The following is a 19876-nucleotide window of genomic DNA, read 5'->3' as shown; positions in this document are numbered from 1 at the left end:
CAGCTAGGAGTGTTAGATATCTGAGGCCAAATTTGAACTCAGGTCCTCCTAACTTCAGGTTGGTGCTCTATCCACTGAGCCACCTAGCTGCCCCTGGAACTGGGATTTGAATACAGGTTCACTGTCCCCCAAACCAGTGGTCTTTCCAGTGCACCAAGTTATCTATTCTGAAGAACATTTAAGAGCCGAGCCATGTTGTGACAAAGGGAGATGAGAATGGTCAGCATCACACTAACTGCTCTCTGGATGCTCTACCTGAAGAATGAAGTGGGGAACAAGGCCAATCTGACATGGCCTCAAGCTGCAATGACTGCTGCCCCACCTCCTTCTGACCTCACCTGTCTTTGGGTTGCAGGCATCACCACCTCATCGCTACTGCTGGAACTCTCTTCTGAGCTGCTGGAATCCACCTTCATGGCCTGAAGGGAGGGAACTGCTGACTTCTTAGGAGATGATGCAGTAGTCTCTTTCTTTCCCTCCAAAACTGTAGGAAGTATGACTCCAGGTTTTACCTAAAATCAAGAGAAAGTACTATAAGAAGAGATAGACAAGGGGGTAACGGTCCCTCTAGATTAAAGAGACTGGATGAGGATAATTACAAACAAGGGACACACCTGGACTTGAGATACTGGGATGGTATCTTCACACTCTGAATCCTCACTGCTCTCTGAAGTCTTTTCTGGTTTCCCAAGCCAACCTATCTTGTGTTGGACTTCTCCTTTGGCCTGGAGAGGTACAGTCGCTGATTTCAAGGGGGGCAGAGTGGATGCCTTCCCCTGGGTGCCCTTAGGGGAGACAGAGGTCCCTTTGCCTGAGATGGTGTCAGCTTGAGGGGTTTTCACTGCCAGTTTTGCCTAAGACCATAGAATGAAAACAAAGGAATCAAGGGCTGTGATCCAAGAATCAAGGCTTATCCCAGTTCTATGTTGATCAAAATCAAATAGGTGAGAAGCTATTAGGATCAGCAGAAGTTGAACCAAATGCAAAGGAAAGCATGACAAGAGCCATTCCTAAAATAAGAAAGCCCCTGCTCTTATCACTTTTCATTCCCCTTTATGCCTCAGATTTTAGAAGTTCACAATCTCCCTGGACATGGCTTTGGAGTATGATCAACTCCTATTTCATCATCTACAAATCGAGGGAGTTACACTGGATTACCTTCACTATTCTCTTCCTGATCTAAAAAAGACCCAAGGGTCCTCTTATGGTCTCACCTGTCCCTGAGATGCTGGGCTCTCCTCTTCACTCTCTGACTCCTCACTGCTTTCAGAAGTGTCCTCGGGTCTCACAGGTCCTGCTGCTTTGGCCTGGAGGGGCAAAGTCCCTGATTTACAGGGAGCTGGAGTAGATACTCTCCCCTGAGTGCCTTGAGAAGCGAGAGGCGTGAGGGGAGCCCCTTTTCCTGGAGGGGTATTGACTTGGGAAGCTTTCATGGTGGACTTTGCCTAAGATTGCATCAAGAGAAAAACAAATGAAGACCAAGAATAGAGGACTGTGATCCAAAAATCAAAGCTGCTCAGGTTCTTAGAAACAAACTGATGAAAATGTATCAGGAACCACAGATGCTGAGTCAAAGGAAAGGAAGCAGCAGCACTGGGCCTCATCCACTCACTGTTCACACCTAACAGGTCTGGTTTTCCAACCTCCTCATTCGGTGAAACCAGTTATTTGTGATCTCTTAACTGTCATACTGGATGCCTGCTCTTCAACTGCCCTCTTTCCACCTGACACCCTTCCTTTGGTAACGCTGCTCCCTCCTGGTTCTCCACCAACCAGCAGTATCAGAGTGCTCCTTCACCACCTCCTTTACTGGATGCTCCTGCACATCACACCCCCTAAAGAAGGGTGTACCCCAAGACTGTCCCAGATCCTCTTCTCCCTTTATGTTATTCCTCATGACGACCTCATCTGCAATCTTGGCTTTAATCTCAATGCAGATTGTCACATCTAAATATCCAGTTGGGAATCTCTTCTGGGCGTTAGGCTCAGTAGTGCCATTGCTAACTGCCTACTAGAAACTTACAACTGTGTGTCCCACAGGCATTTCAAACAACACGTCTCTAACTGAACCATTCTCTTTCCCCTGAGGATTCAGAGGTCCCCTTCTAAATCAAAAGGGACCAGTGCAGACCAGAAGGTACCTGGACAGAGAAAACTAACCTTTGTTTCCTTATCTGTAAAAGGAAGGAGCTACACTAGATCAACTCCCTTTCAGATCTAAAAAAGACCCAAGGGTCCTCATGTGGACTCACCTGTCCCCGGGATGCTGGGCTCTCCTCCTCACTTTCCGACTCCTCACTGCTTTCAGAAGTGTCCTCGGGTCTCCCAGGTCCTGCTGTTTTGGCCTGGAGGGGCAAAGTCCCTGATTTACACGGAGCTGGAGTAGATACTCTCCCCTGAGTGCCTTTAGAAGAGATGGAGGTGATGGTGTCCAATTTCTGTGCAGAGGTATTGATTTGGGGAGCTTTCACTGACGGTTTTGTCTAAGGTCACAAAAGAAAAATAGATCAAGCAGAAATGTTAGGGGATTCTTAGCCAGGGATGAAGCTGTATCACTTTTTTCTCCCCTCAATACCAATGTCTTTATTTATTTATTGTATTTTCCTAGGGAAGGAAGAAAAAAAGAGTATGCATTATCCTGTTAGAAAAAGAAAGTAGTAGGAAAAAAGAAAAAAGAAAGTAGGTAGCCTCTGGGTTCTAGAGCTCATCACCCCTTTGAGTGGGACCTCTAAGAGAGGGACAATTCTATGCCCAGCAGGAAGTAGTTTCAAAAAGAAGAGACCTTTCTCCCTCACCTTAAAAGATTCTGGGTCCCATTTACAGAGGGGAGGGAAATGGTGAGGTCCTGTGTAACTAGGTGGGCACTGACACAAAGTCAGAATCTCAGTAAACAATTTGGAAGCCTGGCTACTCCCTTGGGGCAAGCAGGGAGAAACACTCATAAAATTATAAGTGAATCCCTTTGTTTTTATTTAGGACTTCAGTTCTTAAGCAGGTCTTTTGTTCAAATGAACTTTTGATTATAGTTCCAGCCCAGGTGGAAGTCTTTGGAAACTGTACTTTTATTGTTCAGAATACCAACCCAAGTTATGATGTCAGAAACCCAAGTTATGATGTCAATTCCCCCAATATTTCCCCTATTAAAAAATATGTCCATTCAGAAGCTAACTAGGGTTTTAGGGTTTGCCTATCAAAATGTATGCCTCAAGGCATTTACTGGTATTTTTGCCTATGTTAATTGCTAAAATCTTATCCTTGTTAAAAACCTTTGGGATCTGGCATCCTCTTAATAGTGTAATAAAATCTTTGTCCTTTGTGAGGGAGGGGGTGAGAAGGAAAAAAGAAAAAGAAAAGTAGGTGGGAGGGAAGAGGGAAGAAGGGAAGAGGCTGATCACTATGTATTACAAATTGGGAAAGCTAAAAAGGGGAAAAGAAAATAAAGAAAAGAAACTTCAAATGGAAAAAACTGAAAATCATCTGAGCACAAGCCAAATGGGTTTGGTTTCCAGAAGCCTAGGGAATGAGAAAAGACACAAATCGGTACAGTTACACTTTCTACCCCCCCCCCCCCCATGCCATATTAATATTAATAAAAGTTCAAGAACTTAACAAAAAAGCTTTGATTTTAAGAAGTAAAAATGAATGTACATTTTGTCTCCTGTGGTCACCAACAATCACTGTCAAGGCTGTTCCTTTTCCTTGTGGAGAAGAGATCCTTTTCTGAGGACCTCCTATAATACAGAGATCTGGATCTATGTAGTCATTCACCCCCTCACTCCCAGGAAATCTGTTTTAGGGACCTCATATCTGTCATTGCCCAGCAAAACAGGCTGGAACAAAAAAAGCTAAACATAAAATGGACCTGAAGGACTTTCATCCCCAAATCTGCAGACATTGCTCTCTCCTGGTCCTCTTCCTGCCCATAAGACTGATTATTGTTTCCTTTATTAGATCTTCATCCACATTATGCCCATTAGGATTAGTGGTACCCCTATGATTAGGAGTCCCCCAAGGCTCTGTCTTGGGCTCTCTTCTCTCTCTACTATTTTACCAGGTGATCTCATGAACTCCCCTATCTTCAATTACTATCTTTATGCAGATGCTTCTGATGTACTAGTTCAAACTTAATTTCTCTCCCTAATACTTCTAGTTTGCCCTCCCCAAACATCTAGTAGGTATCTTGAATCGGATGTCCTAGAGATATCTTAAACTCAATATGTTCACAATGGAGTTCATTATTTCTCTCTGAATCTCCCCACTTTCCAAACTTCCTTATTCACATCAAGGGTCCTACCACCCTCTCAGTCACTATCTCTCACTCCCCTATGCCATCACAAAGACTGAGTCTCCCCTCAAAGCTGCTACCACCCCCAGGGCAGGCCTTCATCACCTCATGACTGAACTACTGCAATAGCCTGCTGATGGTCTGCCTGCCTCTAGTCTCTCCCCACTCTAATCCATCTTCTACTCAGCTATCAAACTGATTTTCCTAAATCTCAGGTGTGACCATACTACCTCCCACCCCCTCCAGAAATTCCCTATTTCTTCAAGGACCAAATATAAAATCCTGTTGGACAGAGCTTTTCATAACCTGGCTCCCTTTCCAGTCTTCCTATACTTTAAGTACTCCTGCATATTCTTTAATACAATATCTCCTTATGGGAGACACTCCTCCTAACTTTTAAGTATTTCACTAGCTGCTGCCATGGAATACCCTCTGTCCTCTCTACCTCCTGGCTTGCTCCTGGCCTCAGCTAAAGTTCTACGTTTTCTACTCCTCCTTAATCTTAGTGCCTTCCAATTGTTAATGCTGTAAAGTTACCCATGCATATATCCTGTAAATAAAAGGCTATTAAATTAAAAAAAAAAAAAAATCTTAGTGCCTTCCCTCAGTGACTCTCCAATTTACCCTCTCCTTAGATTTTGTTCTACAGTGTTGTTTACAGGCTATCAGTCTTATTAGATCATTCAAGGCCCCAGAAAGTACAATTCTCATCTTTCTCTGTATGCCCAGAGTTTAGCCCAGTATCTGCACACAGCAGATACTTAATAGGTACCAGTTGACTGGCTGACTTTAGAGATCGGCATTCCAGCCAGAAGCAGTTCATATTCTAATTTTTTTTTAATTAAAGCTTTTTATTTTCAAAACATATACATGGATAATTTTTCAACATTGACCCTTACAAAACCTTGTGTTCCAAATTTCCCCTCTTTCTCCCACCCTGTCCCTTAGATGACAAGTAATCCAATATATGTTAAACATGTTAAAATATATCTTAAATCCAATATATGCATACCTATTTATACAATAATCTTGTTGCATACACCAAAAAAACAGATCAAAAAGGAAAAAAACGAGAAAGAAAACAAAATGCAAGCAAACAATAAAAAGAGTGAAAATGCTATGTTGTGGTGCACAAGCAGTTCCTATTCTACACAGAGACAGGTATGAAGAGAAGCCAGAGCCCAATGATGACTTACCTGTCCTTGAGACACAGGTACTTCCACATCACTGTCTGTCTCATCAGAGCTCTCAGAACTACTCTCCTTTGGCTTCCCAGCCCCCATGGCCTTGGTGGGAGATGTCCCCTTGCCATTGGAAGCTGCAGATGCTAACTTTCCTGAAGTGGGAAGAACTCCTTTTCCCAACGGCCTCCTGGTGGTAGGGGAAGGAGAGGCTTTGAGCTGAGGAGTTTTCACTGATGATACTGCCTGGTGGGAAGAAAGAAGAACCAGAAAATTAATTAGGAGTCAAATGAGAAAATTAGACCGTTTGGGACTAGTTTTGATGAATAAAGACAAAACCATCTTCTTTATCTGAAATACAAGCAATATCCAGTAAGATCCCCCCCCCCCCCCCCCCCCCCCCCCCCCCCCTCCCCCCCCCCCCCCCCCCCCCCACACACACACACACACACAGGAGAGGGAACTCAAGGTATCATTAAAAAGCATCATTATTGGTAAAGTCTTCAGATTACCTCAGTTAAGGGCTGGCTGAAAAAAAAAAGAAAGAAAAAGAAAATTAAACTTTCCAAAAGATCATGTACCTGTGACTATAAACTGTGAACCTGGGGACAGATGAGGGAGGAAGTGTGTCTATTATTTAAATATCTCATAACTCATATATCACACTTATGATTCTTACAACCATTCCTGTCAAATAGCTAGCACAAGGCACTATTATCTCCATTTGACAGATGAGGAAACTTGAAGTTCAAGCAGTATCACAGGATTTAGAGCTGGAAAGGATGTTAGATGAAGGGCATATCTTTTGGCTCTTTCAGCTGCTTCCAACTCTGTTGTTTTTACTTCTCTCTCAGATTTCTCACCTGTCCTTGGGATGTAGGAGTTTCCACTTCGCTTTCCGACTCATCACTGCTCTCAGAACTGTCCTCTGACCCCCCAGGTCCCACCCCTTTGGCTGGAGAGGCCCCCTCGGCACTGGGAGCTGCAGTCACTGTTTTCCCAGAAGGCTGAAGAGCCCCCTTCTCTAGAAGGTTCTTGGGGAGCGGGGCAAGAGTAGCTTTAACTGGAGTTTTCCCTGAAGGCCTCACCTAGAGGGAGAAAGTTAAAGTTCAGAGAAAGAATTAGGAGATGGAAAGAAATCAAAATAGTTCAATTAGGAGAATATTTTAAGAATAACACCTAGCATTTACATAATGCTCTAAGGTTTGCAAAGTCCTTTAATTCTATTATTTCAGGTGAGGAAACTGAGGCATAGGGAGAGTACATGATTTGTTCAGACAGAGCCACTCAGTTAATAGATGTTTGAGGTAAGATTTGAACTCAGGTCTTTCTAAGGCCCTGCACTTTATGTATAATGTCACCTAGCTTCTATCCTTGGGAGAAATGAGCAAGAATGCAGAATAAGAGCTAACAGGGTGGGAGGGAAAAAGGGAAAGAATGCAGGAGACGTACAGGGACAAGAGTTGGGCAGTAACTGGCTGCAGAAGGATAGTGAGAGTTAAGAGTAAGGGGATGACTAGGAGGTTACAAACTTGAGGGACTTGGGAGACGGGAGTGCTCTCACCAGAAAGAGATGAGTTCTTGAAAAGTTTAATTAATCCAAAGGGAAGGGAGCTTGATAAGAATCATTTGAGACCTGCTGAGCTTAAGATGGTAAAGGCACACTCAGGTGGAGATGTCTGCAAGGCAGTAAGAGTGGGGAGAAGAGTTCAGGACAGCAATGAAGCATGAATAACTATTTATCTATCTGTCTATTTATCTATCTCTATATATCTGTATCTAGACATACATCTATTTATCTCCATCCGTGTCTGTCTATCTATCCATCTATCAATTTATATCTGAGAGACATCACAGAGCTTAGAACAGAGCCCTTGTTAGGGGGTAGGATGCTGATGATCCAGAAAATAAAGAGAAGGAATAGTCATACAGACAGCAGAATGTGCAAAGAACATGCTATGGAAACCTAAAGGAAGAGAATGTAGTGGTGTTAACAAAACAGTATGAAAAGGTTCAGAGAAATCAAGGTGGATAATTGAGAAAAAGTCATTAAATTAAATGATCACGGAGAACCCTGAAATGTGCCATTTCAACAATACAGAAGGGACACAAAAAAGTTAATATATTGTACAACTCCTTAGACTGTGCTATAACTACTAGGGTAGGTCTATATTCCCAAATGAAAGAAGATGACGACTCAATGTACACAAAATTACAACAGGGAGTGACCATAAAAATAAATAAATTAGTGGCATGGGAAAGCAGTAAGGTATTATTTCTTTTTTTAAAAAAATTTATTTACTTGAAACTAAATATAAAATATGAAAAAAATTGTCATCCAATTCTTCCTGTGCAACAAAAGAACTGTTCAGTTCTGCACACATATATTGTATCTAGGATATACTGTGACATATTTAACATGTATAGGGCTGTTTGCCATCTGGGGGAAGGGGTGGAGGGAGGGAGGAGAAAAGTTGGAACAGAAGTGAGTGCAAGGGATAATGTTGTAAAAAATTACCCAGGCATGGGTTCTGTCAATAAAAAGTTATAATTATGAAAAAAAAAAAAAAAAAAAAAAAAGGAAAAAAAATTGTCATGTGTGCAGCAGAACATGGGAGGATTTGAAACATGTAACAATAAATTTCCATTTCAATAAAGCATATATCATAATAGAAGAAATATATTCGTGACTGTTCTTTTTTTTGGGGGGGGGGGAAGGGTGCTTCTCTGTAGGTTATTCTTTTGTTCTAGGCTGTACATTTTTAATTTTATCCTTTTCCCCCTTCATCCTCCTTACCTCCCCCAAATGGGCTACAGTTAACTCGATATATTTATGTATACATACATCCACACAGAGATACACCTCGCCACCCACCTACATACACATATCTATATACACATACATATATACAGCTACATGTACATCTATACACATATATATGCATTTATAAATGCATAGGCATGCATCAAAAACAATGTGGCTGACATATAATGTAGATTTCTCTTAACTGAATCTTTAAATTTGACTCTGAGATCAATGATTACTAGTCCTACCTTTTTTCATAATAAGTTCTGCTTCTGACCCCTTGTCATTGTGTTTGTGAATATCTATTTCCTATCCCTACAAACTCTTTTACTATAATACTAACTCCTTAACTTACGATTATTCACCCAAGGATCCCTCTTCTCTTTTTCACCCTTTCTTCCCTCTTTATCCCAGTCCAACTAATTTACACACCATATCCCACTCCTGTTAATCTAAACATCTGAACCCCACTTATGGGGTTCCTATGTCACCCTTTCCCTCCCTCTTTATCCCTCTCCCATTAATCTACATGTTCCATCCTATACTTCATCTTATGCTCTTCCCTCTTCCCCTCCCTTATTTCTTTATAAATTTTGGAAGGTGCTACACACACACACACACACACACACACACACAGAGTGTTCCCTATTTAACCCCTTCCTGATGTGAATAGGTTTTCATAATTACCACCCTCCTTCTCCCTCTAAATGCCTGTGTTTATTCTTTCTCTGCACCTCATTCTTATAGTGTAATAACTATTTTTACCTTTTCAGGATCAGATCAAACTCAGCTCTGCCCCAATCTTTCTGACTACCTATTTACTGATGCTAATCTTAGATGTATGATTTACATTTCCAAGTATAAGACATAATGTGCTTATTGAGTCTTTTGAAATTAGTCTTTGATGTTGGCTCTTACATGTCAAATTTTCTACTGAATTCAGATTTGAGACAATATCCTCAAAATCTGAGAGCATTGAATATTCATTTTTTAAAGTTCAATATTATACTCAATTTTGCTAGATATATTTTTGACCACAGGCTAGTTTTTATTTTCAATATATAATATTCCAAGACCTGCAGTCTTTTATTGTAGCTGCTGATAAATCCTTTACAATTCTTATTATACATTCAGCATATTTGAATTATTGTTTGTTTCTTGTAAAATTTCCTCTTTGATCATGGGGTTTTCAAAATTTAGCATAATATGTTTATGCATTTTCCTTGAAGGATGTCTTTTGAGGTGGCAATTGGTGGATTTTTCCCTATTTTTACTCTATCCTCTTGTTCTATCACTTCAGGACAATGTTCTTTAATCAAAGAGTATTTTGTATTTCTTGTATTATTGTGTCAAGGTTTTTTTGGTCACAACTTTTAGGTAACCCAATTATTATATTTTTTCTTTAGATCTGTTCTCAAGATTTGTTGTTTTTCTTATGTTTTATATTCTCTTCTATTTGTTCATTCTTTAGATTTTATTTTTGCAAAAATGTTTGTGGCAGCCCTTTTGGTAGTGGCAAGGAACTGGAAACTGAGTAGATACTCATCAGTTGGAGAATGGCTGAATAAATTGTGGTATATGAATGTTATGGAATATTATTGTTTTGTAAGAAACAATCAGCAGGATGATTTCAGAGAGGCCTGGAGAGAGTTATATAAACTGATGCCAAAGTGAAGTGAGTAGAACCAGGAGAACATTGTACACAGCAACAACAAGATTATACAATGATCAATTCTAATGGACATGGCTCTTTTCAACAATGAGACGATTCAGGCCAGTTCCAATGATCATGTGATGAAGAGAGCCATCTATACCCAGAGAGATAATTTGGGAACTGAATGTGGATCACAACATAGCATTTTCACTCTTTTTGTGGTTTGCTTGCATTTTCCTCCTTTTTGATCTATTTTTCTTGTGCAGCATGATAATTGTAGAAATATGTATACAAGAATTGCACATGTTTAACACATATTGGATTACTTGCCATCTTGGGGAGGGGATAGGGGAAAAGAAGGGCAAAAAATTTGGAGCACAAGGTTTTGCAAGGGTGAATGTTGAAAAACATGAGTTGAAAATAAAAAGCTTTAATTATAAAAAAATAAAATAAAAGCTAACTAAACACACACACACACACACACACACACACACACACACACACACATTTTGTTGTTTCTTGGTCTCTTATGCCTTCACTAGCTTCTCCCTGTCCAATTCTAATTTTCAAAGAATCATTTTCTTCTTTAAGACTCTGGATATCCTTTTCTACTTGGTTGACTTTCTTTTCATAATCTTCTTTTTCTTGGATCTTAATTTTTGTTTGTTTTAAAGTCTTTTTTCAGTTCTTCTATAAATTCTTGGTGGACAGATAGTCATTTAACATTACTCTTTGGTGTAGTGGAGGCTTTTTTTTCCCACTTTAATGTACTTCCCTGAAAATGAACTCTGGTATTCCTTATTCATATAGTATAGGTTCTTTCTCCTCTGCCTGCTGATTTTTTTTTTAATGAAAACTTATTAGTTTAACTGCCTCTAGTCCTGCGGTGAGGAAGGATGATACCTCTGGCTTCACTTCAGTTTCCCCCTCTGGCCTGGAACCCAAAATCAAGAACTTGAACCTCCTGGCCTGTAGCCAGCATCTACCGTGCCCCACTGCTTCTGCACTCACCAGGATACTGGTTCTTTTTCACCTAGGGCTGTATCTCTGAAGCACAGATGAACCTGATGTTCCTTATCAGCAGAGGTTCCCTCAATCTTCATAGACTTAGACCACTACTCCCCAGATTTTCCAAGCTGTCAGGTGGTCAAAGTTTCTGGGGTTTAGGCTGAGGCTACCTCTCCACCCAGCTAGCCCCAGGTCTCCCCACTAGCCCAGCTACCTGGACGTATTTACTTTATGTTGGTTAAACCTCAGTCCTGGGATCTTTCTTCTGATCTTCTCCAGTTGTCCAAAGATAACCCCTGTTCTGCCCCAGTTTTATTTGTTTTTCACCAATCTATGTTCACAATTTTGTTATTTGTAGGGGAAATCTGAAGAGCCTTGAATTTTCTGCCCTGCCCTGACATTGTCTCAGAATCCTCCCAGTATTATTTCTTACAAAAAATAAGCAAAGGGTTAGTTTCAGAGGAACCTAGCAAGATAGCTTTGACCTGAAATAGAATGAAAGGCACAGAACCAGGATACAATACAAAGCCTACAAAGACAATAATTCTGAAAGACTTAAGACTTCCTATTGATACAATGACCAACTACAATTCCAAAAGACTCATGATGAAGCATATCACCCACCTCCTGCCCAAGAAATGCTGAATTCAGGTTGAAAACTAAAATATATACTTTTTGGATATGGTAAATGTTTTGCTCGATTAAACATATTTGTTAAAATGGACTCTTCTCCTCCTCCTCATTACTGGGGGTAGGGAGCAAGAAAGAAAACATTTTTATTTAGTAAAAAAAAATTTATGTACAAAGAAAAATGATAGAGTCAGAAAGCAGATAGTGTAGAATGAAGCAGTGAGTGGGCAGGGAAAAAATAAAGGTAGCAAGGACCAAAAATTCTTTTTTTAGGAGTACAACAGGGAAAGGGAAAAATAAAACAATTGCTTGAGGGCTTAGCAGGATGATCAAGTGCAGGTGTTTTTTAAGGATGTGGGAGGCATCTGTAGGAAAGAGTTGATAGGGTAGGACCAAAGATGAGACTGAGATAAGGCAGGCTCCTCAGGGAAATGGGAAGTTATGAAGGGGTCAGAAGTAAAACAGGAGAGATGGTGAAAATGTAGAGCTGTTTTATGTTGGGCAGTAGGGGAAATTAAGAATGGCTTCAACTTTCTCAGTTATACAGAAGTAAAGAACATTTGACAAAAGGGGAGGCATTTTGGGGCTTAAAGAGAGAAGGGTGCAGAACAAATCACAGAGGAGAATGGGACAGACTGTTAATCAAAGAAAAACAAGAATAATTCTGTGCATTAGTGAGGGATCCATTAAGAATGGAAAACAAGAACTTATGATGAACTCAGTTTGCCCAATGGTATAACTTCTTCCACAATGCTCAATACCTTGAAAATACAAATAGAGAAGGTAGATGGTAGAGGTGATTCAGGACAGAGGGACTAGAAGAGTAGGTATGGCAACAGGACAAGGAGATAAAGTAGTCAGAGATATAGGACAATGCAAAATTAATCAGAGTCAAAATTATTAAGGAGTGTTTTGTTATTGTTCAGTTGTGTCTGGCTCTTTATGACCCTTTTGGGGGCTTTTTGGAAAAGATACTGGAATGGCTTGCCATTTCCTCCTCCAGCTCATTTTATAGATGAGGAAAAACGAAGTAAACTGGCTAAGTGACTTGCCCAGAGTCACAGTGCTTATAAGTGTCTGAGGCTGGTTTTGAACTGATAAAGATGACTTCTCCTAATACTTTATCCAGGACCATATCTGCTGTTGTTTCCACCTACAGGCCCAGAAGGGATCTTGAAGGATCTATACACTAATCATGTGCCAATGAGACAACTCAAACTCAGGGATGGGAAGGTGAAGCTGGTATTCAAAAGTCAATATTTCCTGACCTTTGGTCCCAGATAGTTATTTCATGTCTTCCTCTCTCAAGTCTTACCTGAGTCTGGAGTGTGGAAGTCTCCTCTTCCCCTTCTGACTCCTCGCTGCTCTCAGTGGTCTCTGACCCAGAGGAGTCCACAGCCAATGGCACCCTAATCTCAACAGTACGAGTTCTTGATTTTCCAAGGGTAGAAAGGGCCTCCTTCCCCTGGGGCCCCTGACTGGGGTCAGAAGCTACTTTCTTTGTTATGGCATTATTTTGGAGAATTTTCACTGGTGATTTTTCCTAAGATGATGAGGAAAGAGAAAAAAGTTCAGAGTCATAACTCCTTTGAACCCTCAGGACTTCCTCCCCAGTAAAAGACCTAATTGAACAGCAATTTCACTGAGAGACTGCCTGTCTGAAGGGTCTCCTAGCCAGCAGTAGCCTGGACCTCCCAAGTAGGGCACAGGTCCACATCCTTACCTTTCCCTGAGGTGTTTTGATCTCCTCTTCAATCCCAGACTCCTCACTGCTCTCAGAACTAGACTCTGAACTTCCAGGTTCCCAAGCTATGGCTGATGGCCCTATCCTGGCTTGGGCCACTGATGGCTCCATCTTGACCTGGGGGACTGAAAACGCTGGTTTTTCAGCACCAAGAAGGGTCCCTTTCACTTTTGTAGCACTGGCTTGGGGAGCTTTCCCTGATGATTTCTCCTAAGATCACAAGGAGAAAGAGTAAGAGAGGAAAGAAATCAGATTCAGAATGATTCCTTTGCTAGCCTCCATGGCTCTCCTTGACCAGCAAACAAGTCCGAAATGAGAGAAAACTTGCTTGCACAGAGTTGCACAACCCAAGTTGCATAGGTCATTACACTAAAGGGACTGACGTAAATTAAGAGGCCCCACCTGTGTTTGTGGCACAACGATGTTCTCTTCAGTCTCAGAATCCTCGCTACTATCAGAACTGTTTTCTGAAACACTGGGTTCAGATGCCTTAGCCTGGAGGGTCCCTTTGCTCAGGGGCCCCTTAGTGAGGCTGGAGGCAGGGGTTCTATTTGCTGGGGTGGCGCTGGCCTGGGGAGACTTCACAGATGACATTTCCTAAGACCACAGGAGAGAAGAACGAAAGTGTGAGACACACTAAGCAGCTCTGTGGAGCGCAGAGCCCTCCCTGAGGCCCTGAGGCCAGCCCCGCTGAGAGAGCTGCACACCTGCAGGGTTGCCTGGGCAGTGGCAGTTCAGAGCCTGGGACCAGGGGGTGGTGGGGAGCATCACCTGTCCTCGTGGGGCTGAGGCGGCTCCGTCACTCTCCGAGTCCTCGCTGCTCTCTGAACTGGCCTCTGCACTTCCAGGTGTCGCAGCCTGGACCTGAAGCTGGGGAGCCACTGGCTTACCAGAAGCAGGAATTACTCCTTTCCCTGGGGATACTTTGACAGCAGAGGCTGGGGCAATTTTAACCTGAAGAACACAAACATTAACTAGTCACCGATCATGTACAAAGCACTGGCAGTCAAAAGGGATGCAAAGGAGAGTTCTGAGGAAACTGGAAAGAGCCGTATGAACGGATAAAGAGTGACGTGAACAGAACCAGACAACATTTGCACGATGACATCATTGTAGAGAACGAAGCCTCTGAGAAGACTTCAGTCTCCCCCTGGCTGGGGGAGCATTTACAGTGAGCCAGTGGTCCAGGCGCTCTCATCTTGGCCCTGACAGCCATCATCATCAATTTCTAGAGAGCAAGAGGAATCAGTCACTTTTTTGGGGGGTGGATCTTGATGGAATTTGGAGTGAGGCCTCTTCTGCTCAGAGAAAGTTGACCTAGAGAGCTATCACTGTCAGCTTAACCAGTTACACGATGGGACAAGATGAAGGGAGGTCAGGAATCTAAGGGGACTTCTGATCTAATCTAAGGGTCAAAGTTGCACCTTCTGTTGGAAAGCAAATTTTGAGATGGATAGTGGGACCAGTAAGATAAGAAGTAAGTCAAACCCTACCCCCACCCACCAACTACCATCCCCAGCCAAGCAGTTCTGCTGGACTACAGGCCTGATTTATTTACAAGTTATAACCTAGAATAGGCCAGACTAGCTGGGGTTCAGCAGGGTTCATATCTCTCTTCTCCCCCAGTCCTCACCTGTGGCCTCTTAAGTTCTGCCTTCTCCTCTTCACTTTCTGACTCCTCGCTGCTCTCTGAACTCTCCTCAGACTTCTGGGTCTCAGCTACCTGGGAGGGCAGCCCCAAATTCGGTTTGGAGGATGGAGTGACCGTTTTCCCTGTGGTTGGAGGGGTCTTGCCCTCCCATGCTGGTACTGCCCCAAGATGAGGTGTTTTCCCTTCTTGTGCCTAGAATCATAAAGGAAACTCATAGGCTCTAGAGCCAGACCTTCAAGACCAACTAGTAAACCACTAATTTTTGCAGATGATGTCCCAAGAAGTTAAATGATCTGCTCAAGCTCACAAAACCAATCAGTGACACCTCTGGGATATGAACTTTGATTACCATTCCACTGTCCTTTTCTTTACATCATGATGAAACATGAAAATGAGGGTAATGGTAGGTGACGGTCCCTTCTCCCTCTTTAGAATAAAAACTCACCAGGTAAGGGAACTTACAAATGCTTCCCTCATGGTTAACGGGGACTGAGTAAAAGAGACTTTTATCCTTGGCACACTTGGGCCTCCTTTCACACTCACAGTTGTGAGGGCTTTCCAGGGGCTGCCCAGCTTTGAATAGCCTTGGGCTATATTCTCTAACCACTGTTAGAGATTAGCTGAAGCCAAATCTTTTTTCTCTGAGAGATGAGGAGTTTCCACTGATCACCATCATCATCACTTTCAGGTTTTTCTTATGTATGTGTGTGTGTTTTTTTAATTTTTTTTATTTAAAGGCAGGATATATTAAAAAGTGATCTCAAAAGATATTCTAGAGAAAACTTCAAATCCCCCTGCAGGGTCCAAAGGAGAAAGGAAGCTCGAGACTCAGGTTTTTTTTTTTTTTTTAATCAATTTAGAAGTATATTCTTCTTGAATAAAGGTTTATTTGATAATTAAACTATACCTATACTATCTCTACCCCTAAAGCCTCACCTGTCTCTGGGGCGGGGTATCATCGTCACTCTCAGATTCATCACTGCTCTCAGAAGTCTCTTCTGGACTCTCCTCCTTAGCTGTAGGAACCTTAGCCACTACTCTGATAGGAGATGGGATAATCACTTGGTTCCCCTTGGTGGGACCTAAGGCAACAGGGTCACCTCTCACTGGGACAGAGTTGCCCATTGGTTTCTCCATCTGATCAAAGAAAGGATCGTAAAAAGAAAGAACATATTAGTAGCTCAACGTGGTGAGCTAATTGGGGCAGGGAAAATATATAAAAAGTAGAAGTCAGACAAGTATACTGGTGTTTCATCTGCCTCAAAACACATTTTCCCATTCTCTTCTACTTGTCTACACTGGGCTCAGTGAAATTCCATGGGAATCATGCAGAATGCAGTAACAGAGCTCCACTGTAGCATACCCAAGAGACCTGGACACTAAAATAAATAAATAAATAGAAAGTTCTCTTACTCTGATCATCTAATATATTTCACCTTAGATGTCTGGATATTTTCTACCCCCTCCATCCCATTCCCTCCACCCTAAAAAAAACAAACAAAATAGTAAAGATCATACTAGAGCTTTAAAGTATCCAAGAGTGCCTTATGTAATCTCATCATAGATAAAAGGAAGAGATCTGCCCTGTCTTTTGTTTTATCCTATCTACTAAACTCTAGTGAGAGCAAGTGACTACTAGGCCCCAGAGGGCCTGGCACAGAATGAACAAATACATAAGACTGATTATGCTGGCAGTTGGGGGAACTGGTTACTATCGATATTGGGCTATGGGGGGGAGGGGGGAGAAAGGAGAGAGGGGTACAGAAGGATACCAGGACATGGGAATTACCTCTATATCTGTCTCATCACTTGAGGAGTCCTCATTGCTGCTCTCCATCTTCTTGTCCAGAGGCATTGTGGCTGGAACATGAGGAAAACATGAGATAGATGCCTGCTCCCTTCCCTCAGACGAGCAGAGGACAAAGTCTACTACAGAAGCCCTGGAAAGGCTGGGGGCTAAATACCAACCAAGAGCGGTGATCCCCGAGCCCATGTTTATCTTTGTTTAGCTGCTCGGTTCCTTATGAGTTAAAGTATTTGCCCACAGCTGTCTCCATATATGCATCTGAATGAACTGAGGCTTAATTCCACACTGTCTTTTTCCAGCAGGCAGTAGGTGATGACAAGTATGGAGTCAGGAAGGCCTGAGTTCAAAGCCCGCCTCAGAGATGTCGTAGCTATAAGACCCTGGACAAGTCACTTCAGTTTCCTCAACTGTAAAATGGGAATACTAATAGCACCTTTCTCCCAGAGTTGTTATGAAAATCAAATAAGATAATATTTATAAAGTGCTTAGCACAATACCTGGTACATAGTAGGACTCATAAATGCTTATTCCTCCCATTCATTTTGTATCTCTGTATCCCTTATAAGATTTTACACACAGGAAGTGTCTAATAATTTCTGAAGGGACCTAGAACAAGCTTTTTTCTCTTCTTAGCCAGTGGCATCCCTACTCCTTCAGAGGCTATAAAGGTGTTTAGACAGTACTAGCCCATTCAAAAGAAGCTAACAGAAAACAGGAAGGAGTGGGATTCTAGCCTTAAGAGACTCCTTCTAACCTCTGCCGTCACCTAGCCCAGCCTTGAACTCCATGTAGGAATTCCCTTTCCAGCATCTCAGACAGGCATCACAAGGCATTACCTGTCCCCCTCATCACCCCCTCCTCCCCACAGCTCATTATGGTTATGAACACATTATAAACCCAAAGGAAGGAGAAAGATGCTTGTGGAAAATATGGGGGGGAAAAAGATAATTCCTCCTACCCTGTCAAAGAAAGGATCCAAAGGACACAGAAAAGACGACTCTTTCTGGTCCCTTCATTTCGGGGATAAAGTCTTGTGTTTTGAAGAAGAGAGCCTTCCCCTAAACCCAAGAATGTCGCAACAGTTCAAGAGGTGATGGGGAAAATCCTCTTACCAGGTTTGGGAAACGGCTTAACAACAGGGGAAGCGACCTTTTCCTCACTGTGTGTGGCCAAGCTATTGCTCGCAGGCTGTGTTGCCTGCTTTCTGGGGGCTGCTGGGGATTTTTTGGAATGGGACTGCACTGACACAGTTGGATCTGGCTTTCCAGAGGCGGTTTGTGCTTCAAGGGGGTCAGGGTGTAATGCAGAAGTCACCGCGGTTCCTTTTTTATTCTTTGTCTATGTAAGAAAGAGAAACAATCATAATCGCAGATAATACACAAGAGACAGGAAAACCTAGGAAGTGTCTTGTGCCTTTCCACAACATTCCCACTAATTAATAGGATGAAGGAATGTCTGACCTGGAGAAGCAATCTTGGGGATGCTGAGGAATGGGAGAAGGCAGGAAGAAAATGATAAGTTAGCTATTCACTTAATATCTTAACTCAATGATGTCATGGGAAGGATGGTGGGATCCAGGGGACCTATTGCATGTTATGTCCTAAGTAAATTCCTTTTTAAAAGGTTCTTGTCTGAGCTTCATTTTTTCTCATCTATAAAATGAGGATAGTTATTTTTGTATTACCTCTTACCGAGGATCATTGTGAAGAACTCACTTTGTTAAAGTGCTGTAGTCTTTTTCTACTTGGTCCCAGAGGTTAGAACAACCAGATTAATGCTTGAGTTAGAAGGTGATTCAGAACAACTCAGATCAGTCAAACTCCTTCCATTTTGCAGATGAGGAAATTGAGACAGAAAAAGGCTAAGTGACTTGCCCAGTCACACAGCAGGTACCCAGCCTTCCTCTCCAAAGATCTGCTAGTGTTCTAGCAGCACACGTCATGGCCAAGAAAGCTGGTCAGCCCCCCCCCCCCCAAAGGGGGTACAAGCTTTCTGGTCCCCCCCCCCCCCAACACAGAACGAACACTCCACCACTGGATCAGGGCTCCTCCTACACGTACTGATAGCAGTCTCCAGCTGGCTGAGATTACCAACCAATCCTTCAAGAGGACATTTTCCTTCTGTCAACCAACTGTCCATCCTCACAGGCTTGTTCCACTTTCCCCTCTTCTGTATTAAACTCAGCCCTCAGCTCTGCTAATAACTATTTCTGTGATCTTGGGAAAGTCACTGAAAACTCAGGCTCAATTTTCTTATCTGCAAAATGAGGGAAGCTGGATGAGATGTCTGGCTCACCCATGGCATTGTGGGGGATGGAAGAGGCTCCAGTGGGACCCTATGCCTTAGACTCGCCTCTCCCCACAGACTGTGAGGCCTGACCCTGGCAGCCTAAGGCCCTGGGGCTTCGAACCCAGGGGTGGTCGGCAAAGAGGACCTTGGGGCTCTCACATCCCAGCTCCTGAGTTCTCACAGCTCTTTGGAAAGGCCCCCTGGAATAACCCCCTCAGGTTCCTAAGGGCAGCCATGTTCAGCCTGAGAGTGTGGCGGGACAGCTACTTTGTTGTGCTAGAGGCCTAGGAATGACGAAGGGGCCATACCCAGGAGACCCACGTCTTTCTGCCGCAACAGCAAAGCAGAGCCACAAAATGTCAAACAGAAGCCCTTACCAGGGGGAGGTTATGCCAGAAGCTTCTTTCTGAGCTGTAACCCCATCCTCTAGATTCACCCAAATTCCTGGTCCCTGGCAGTTATTCAAGCAAATGGATTCTGACTGAATAGGGATTAGAGAAAGATTCCTATTTTAAATCAGAGCTGGACTTGATGCTCTTTTCCATTCTAAGGTTTTGCTAATAACCTGCCTGGACAATACTATTCCCGATAGCATCTCTTGAATCCCCCCTGCCACCAGCTTGCTAAAATTACTGGCACAAATAAAACAGCTTCCTCTCAATCTCTATAACTGAGACCTGACATTTGACTGCCATATTTGTCTTCCTTATTCATAGACAGGCAAAGTATGGTTCAGTAGCAGAATACTAAATTTGGCATTAGAAGTCCTGGGTTTGAATCTACATTTACTTATTATCTGGGTGAACCTGAACCAAGAGTCT

The 19876-nt window shown here is 42.6% G+C and overlaps 1 protein-coding gene across 7 annotated transcripts in view; it reads right to left on the bottom strand.

Moving 5' to 3' along the window:
• Nucleotides 1-19876, bottom strand: part of TCOF1 (treacle ribosome biogenesis factor 1) — a 74634-nt gene that overhangs the window by 36579 nt on the left and 18179 nt on the right. For 5 of the 7 annotated variants that reach the window (XM_031953526.1, XM_031953525.1, XM_031953520.1 and 2 more), the window contains exons 5-18: nucleotides 17879-18104; nucleotides 16749-16819; nucleotides 15896-16096; nucleotides 14942-15151; nucleotides 14080-14262; nucleotides 13711-13905; nucleotides 13288-13518; nucleotides 12880-13107; nucleotides 6330-6554; nucleotides 5482-5712; nucleotides 2253-2483; nucleotides 1215-1445; nucleotides 615-854; nucleotides 339-512 (exon numbers count right to left, since the gene is read on the bottom strand). In XM_031953526.1, the coding sequence (XP_031809386.1) occupies nucleotides 339-512; nucleotides 615-854; nucleotides 1215-1445; nucleotides 2253-2483; nucleotides 5482-5712; nucleotides 6330-6554; nucleotides 12880-13107; nucleotides 13288-13518; nucleotides 13711-13905; nucleotides 14080-14262; nucleotides 14942-15151; nucleotides 15896-16096; nucleotides 16749-16819; nucleotides 17879-18104 (2877 nt within the window). The remainder of the gene's footprint in view (nucleotides 1-338; nucleotides 513-614; nucleotides 855-1214; nucleotides 1446-2252; nucleotides 2484-5481; nucleotides 5713-6329; nucleotides 6555-12879; nucleotides 13108-13287; nucleotides 13519-13710; nucleotides 13906-14079; nucleotides 14263-14941; nucleotides 15152-15895; nucleotides 16097-16748; nucleotides 16820-17878; nucleotides 18105-19876) is intronic. The other 2 variants (XM_031953522.1, XM_031953524.1) reach the window with 2 other exon arrangements.

Source organism: Sarcophilus harrisii, chromosome 2 (assembly GCF_902635505.1).
Source record: "Sarcophilus harrisii chromosome 2, mSarHar1.11, whole genome shotgun sequence".
Lineage (NCBI taxonomy): Eukaryota > Metazoa > Chordata > Mammalia > Dasyuromorphia > Dasyuridae > Sarcophilus > Sarcophilus harrisii.
This window is presented reverse-complemented; position numbering and strand designations above follow the sequence as displayed.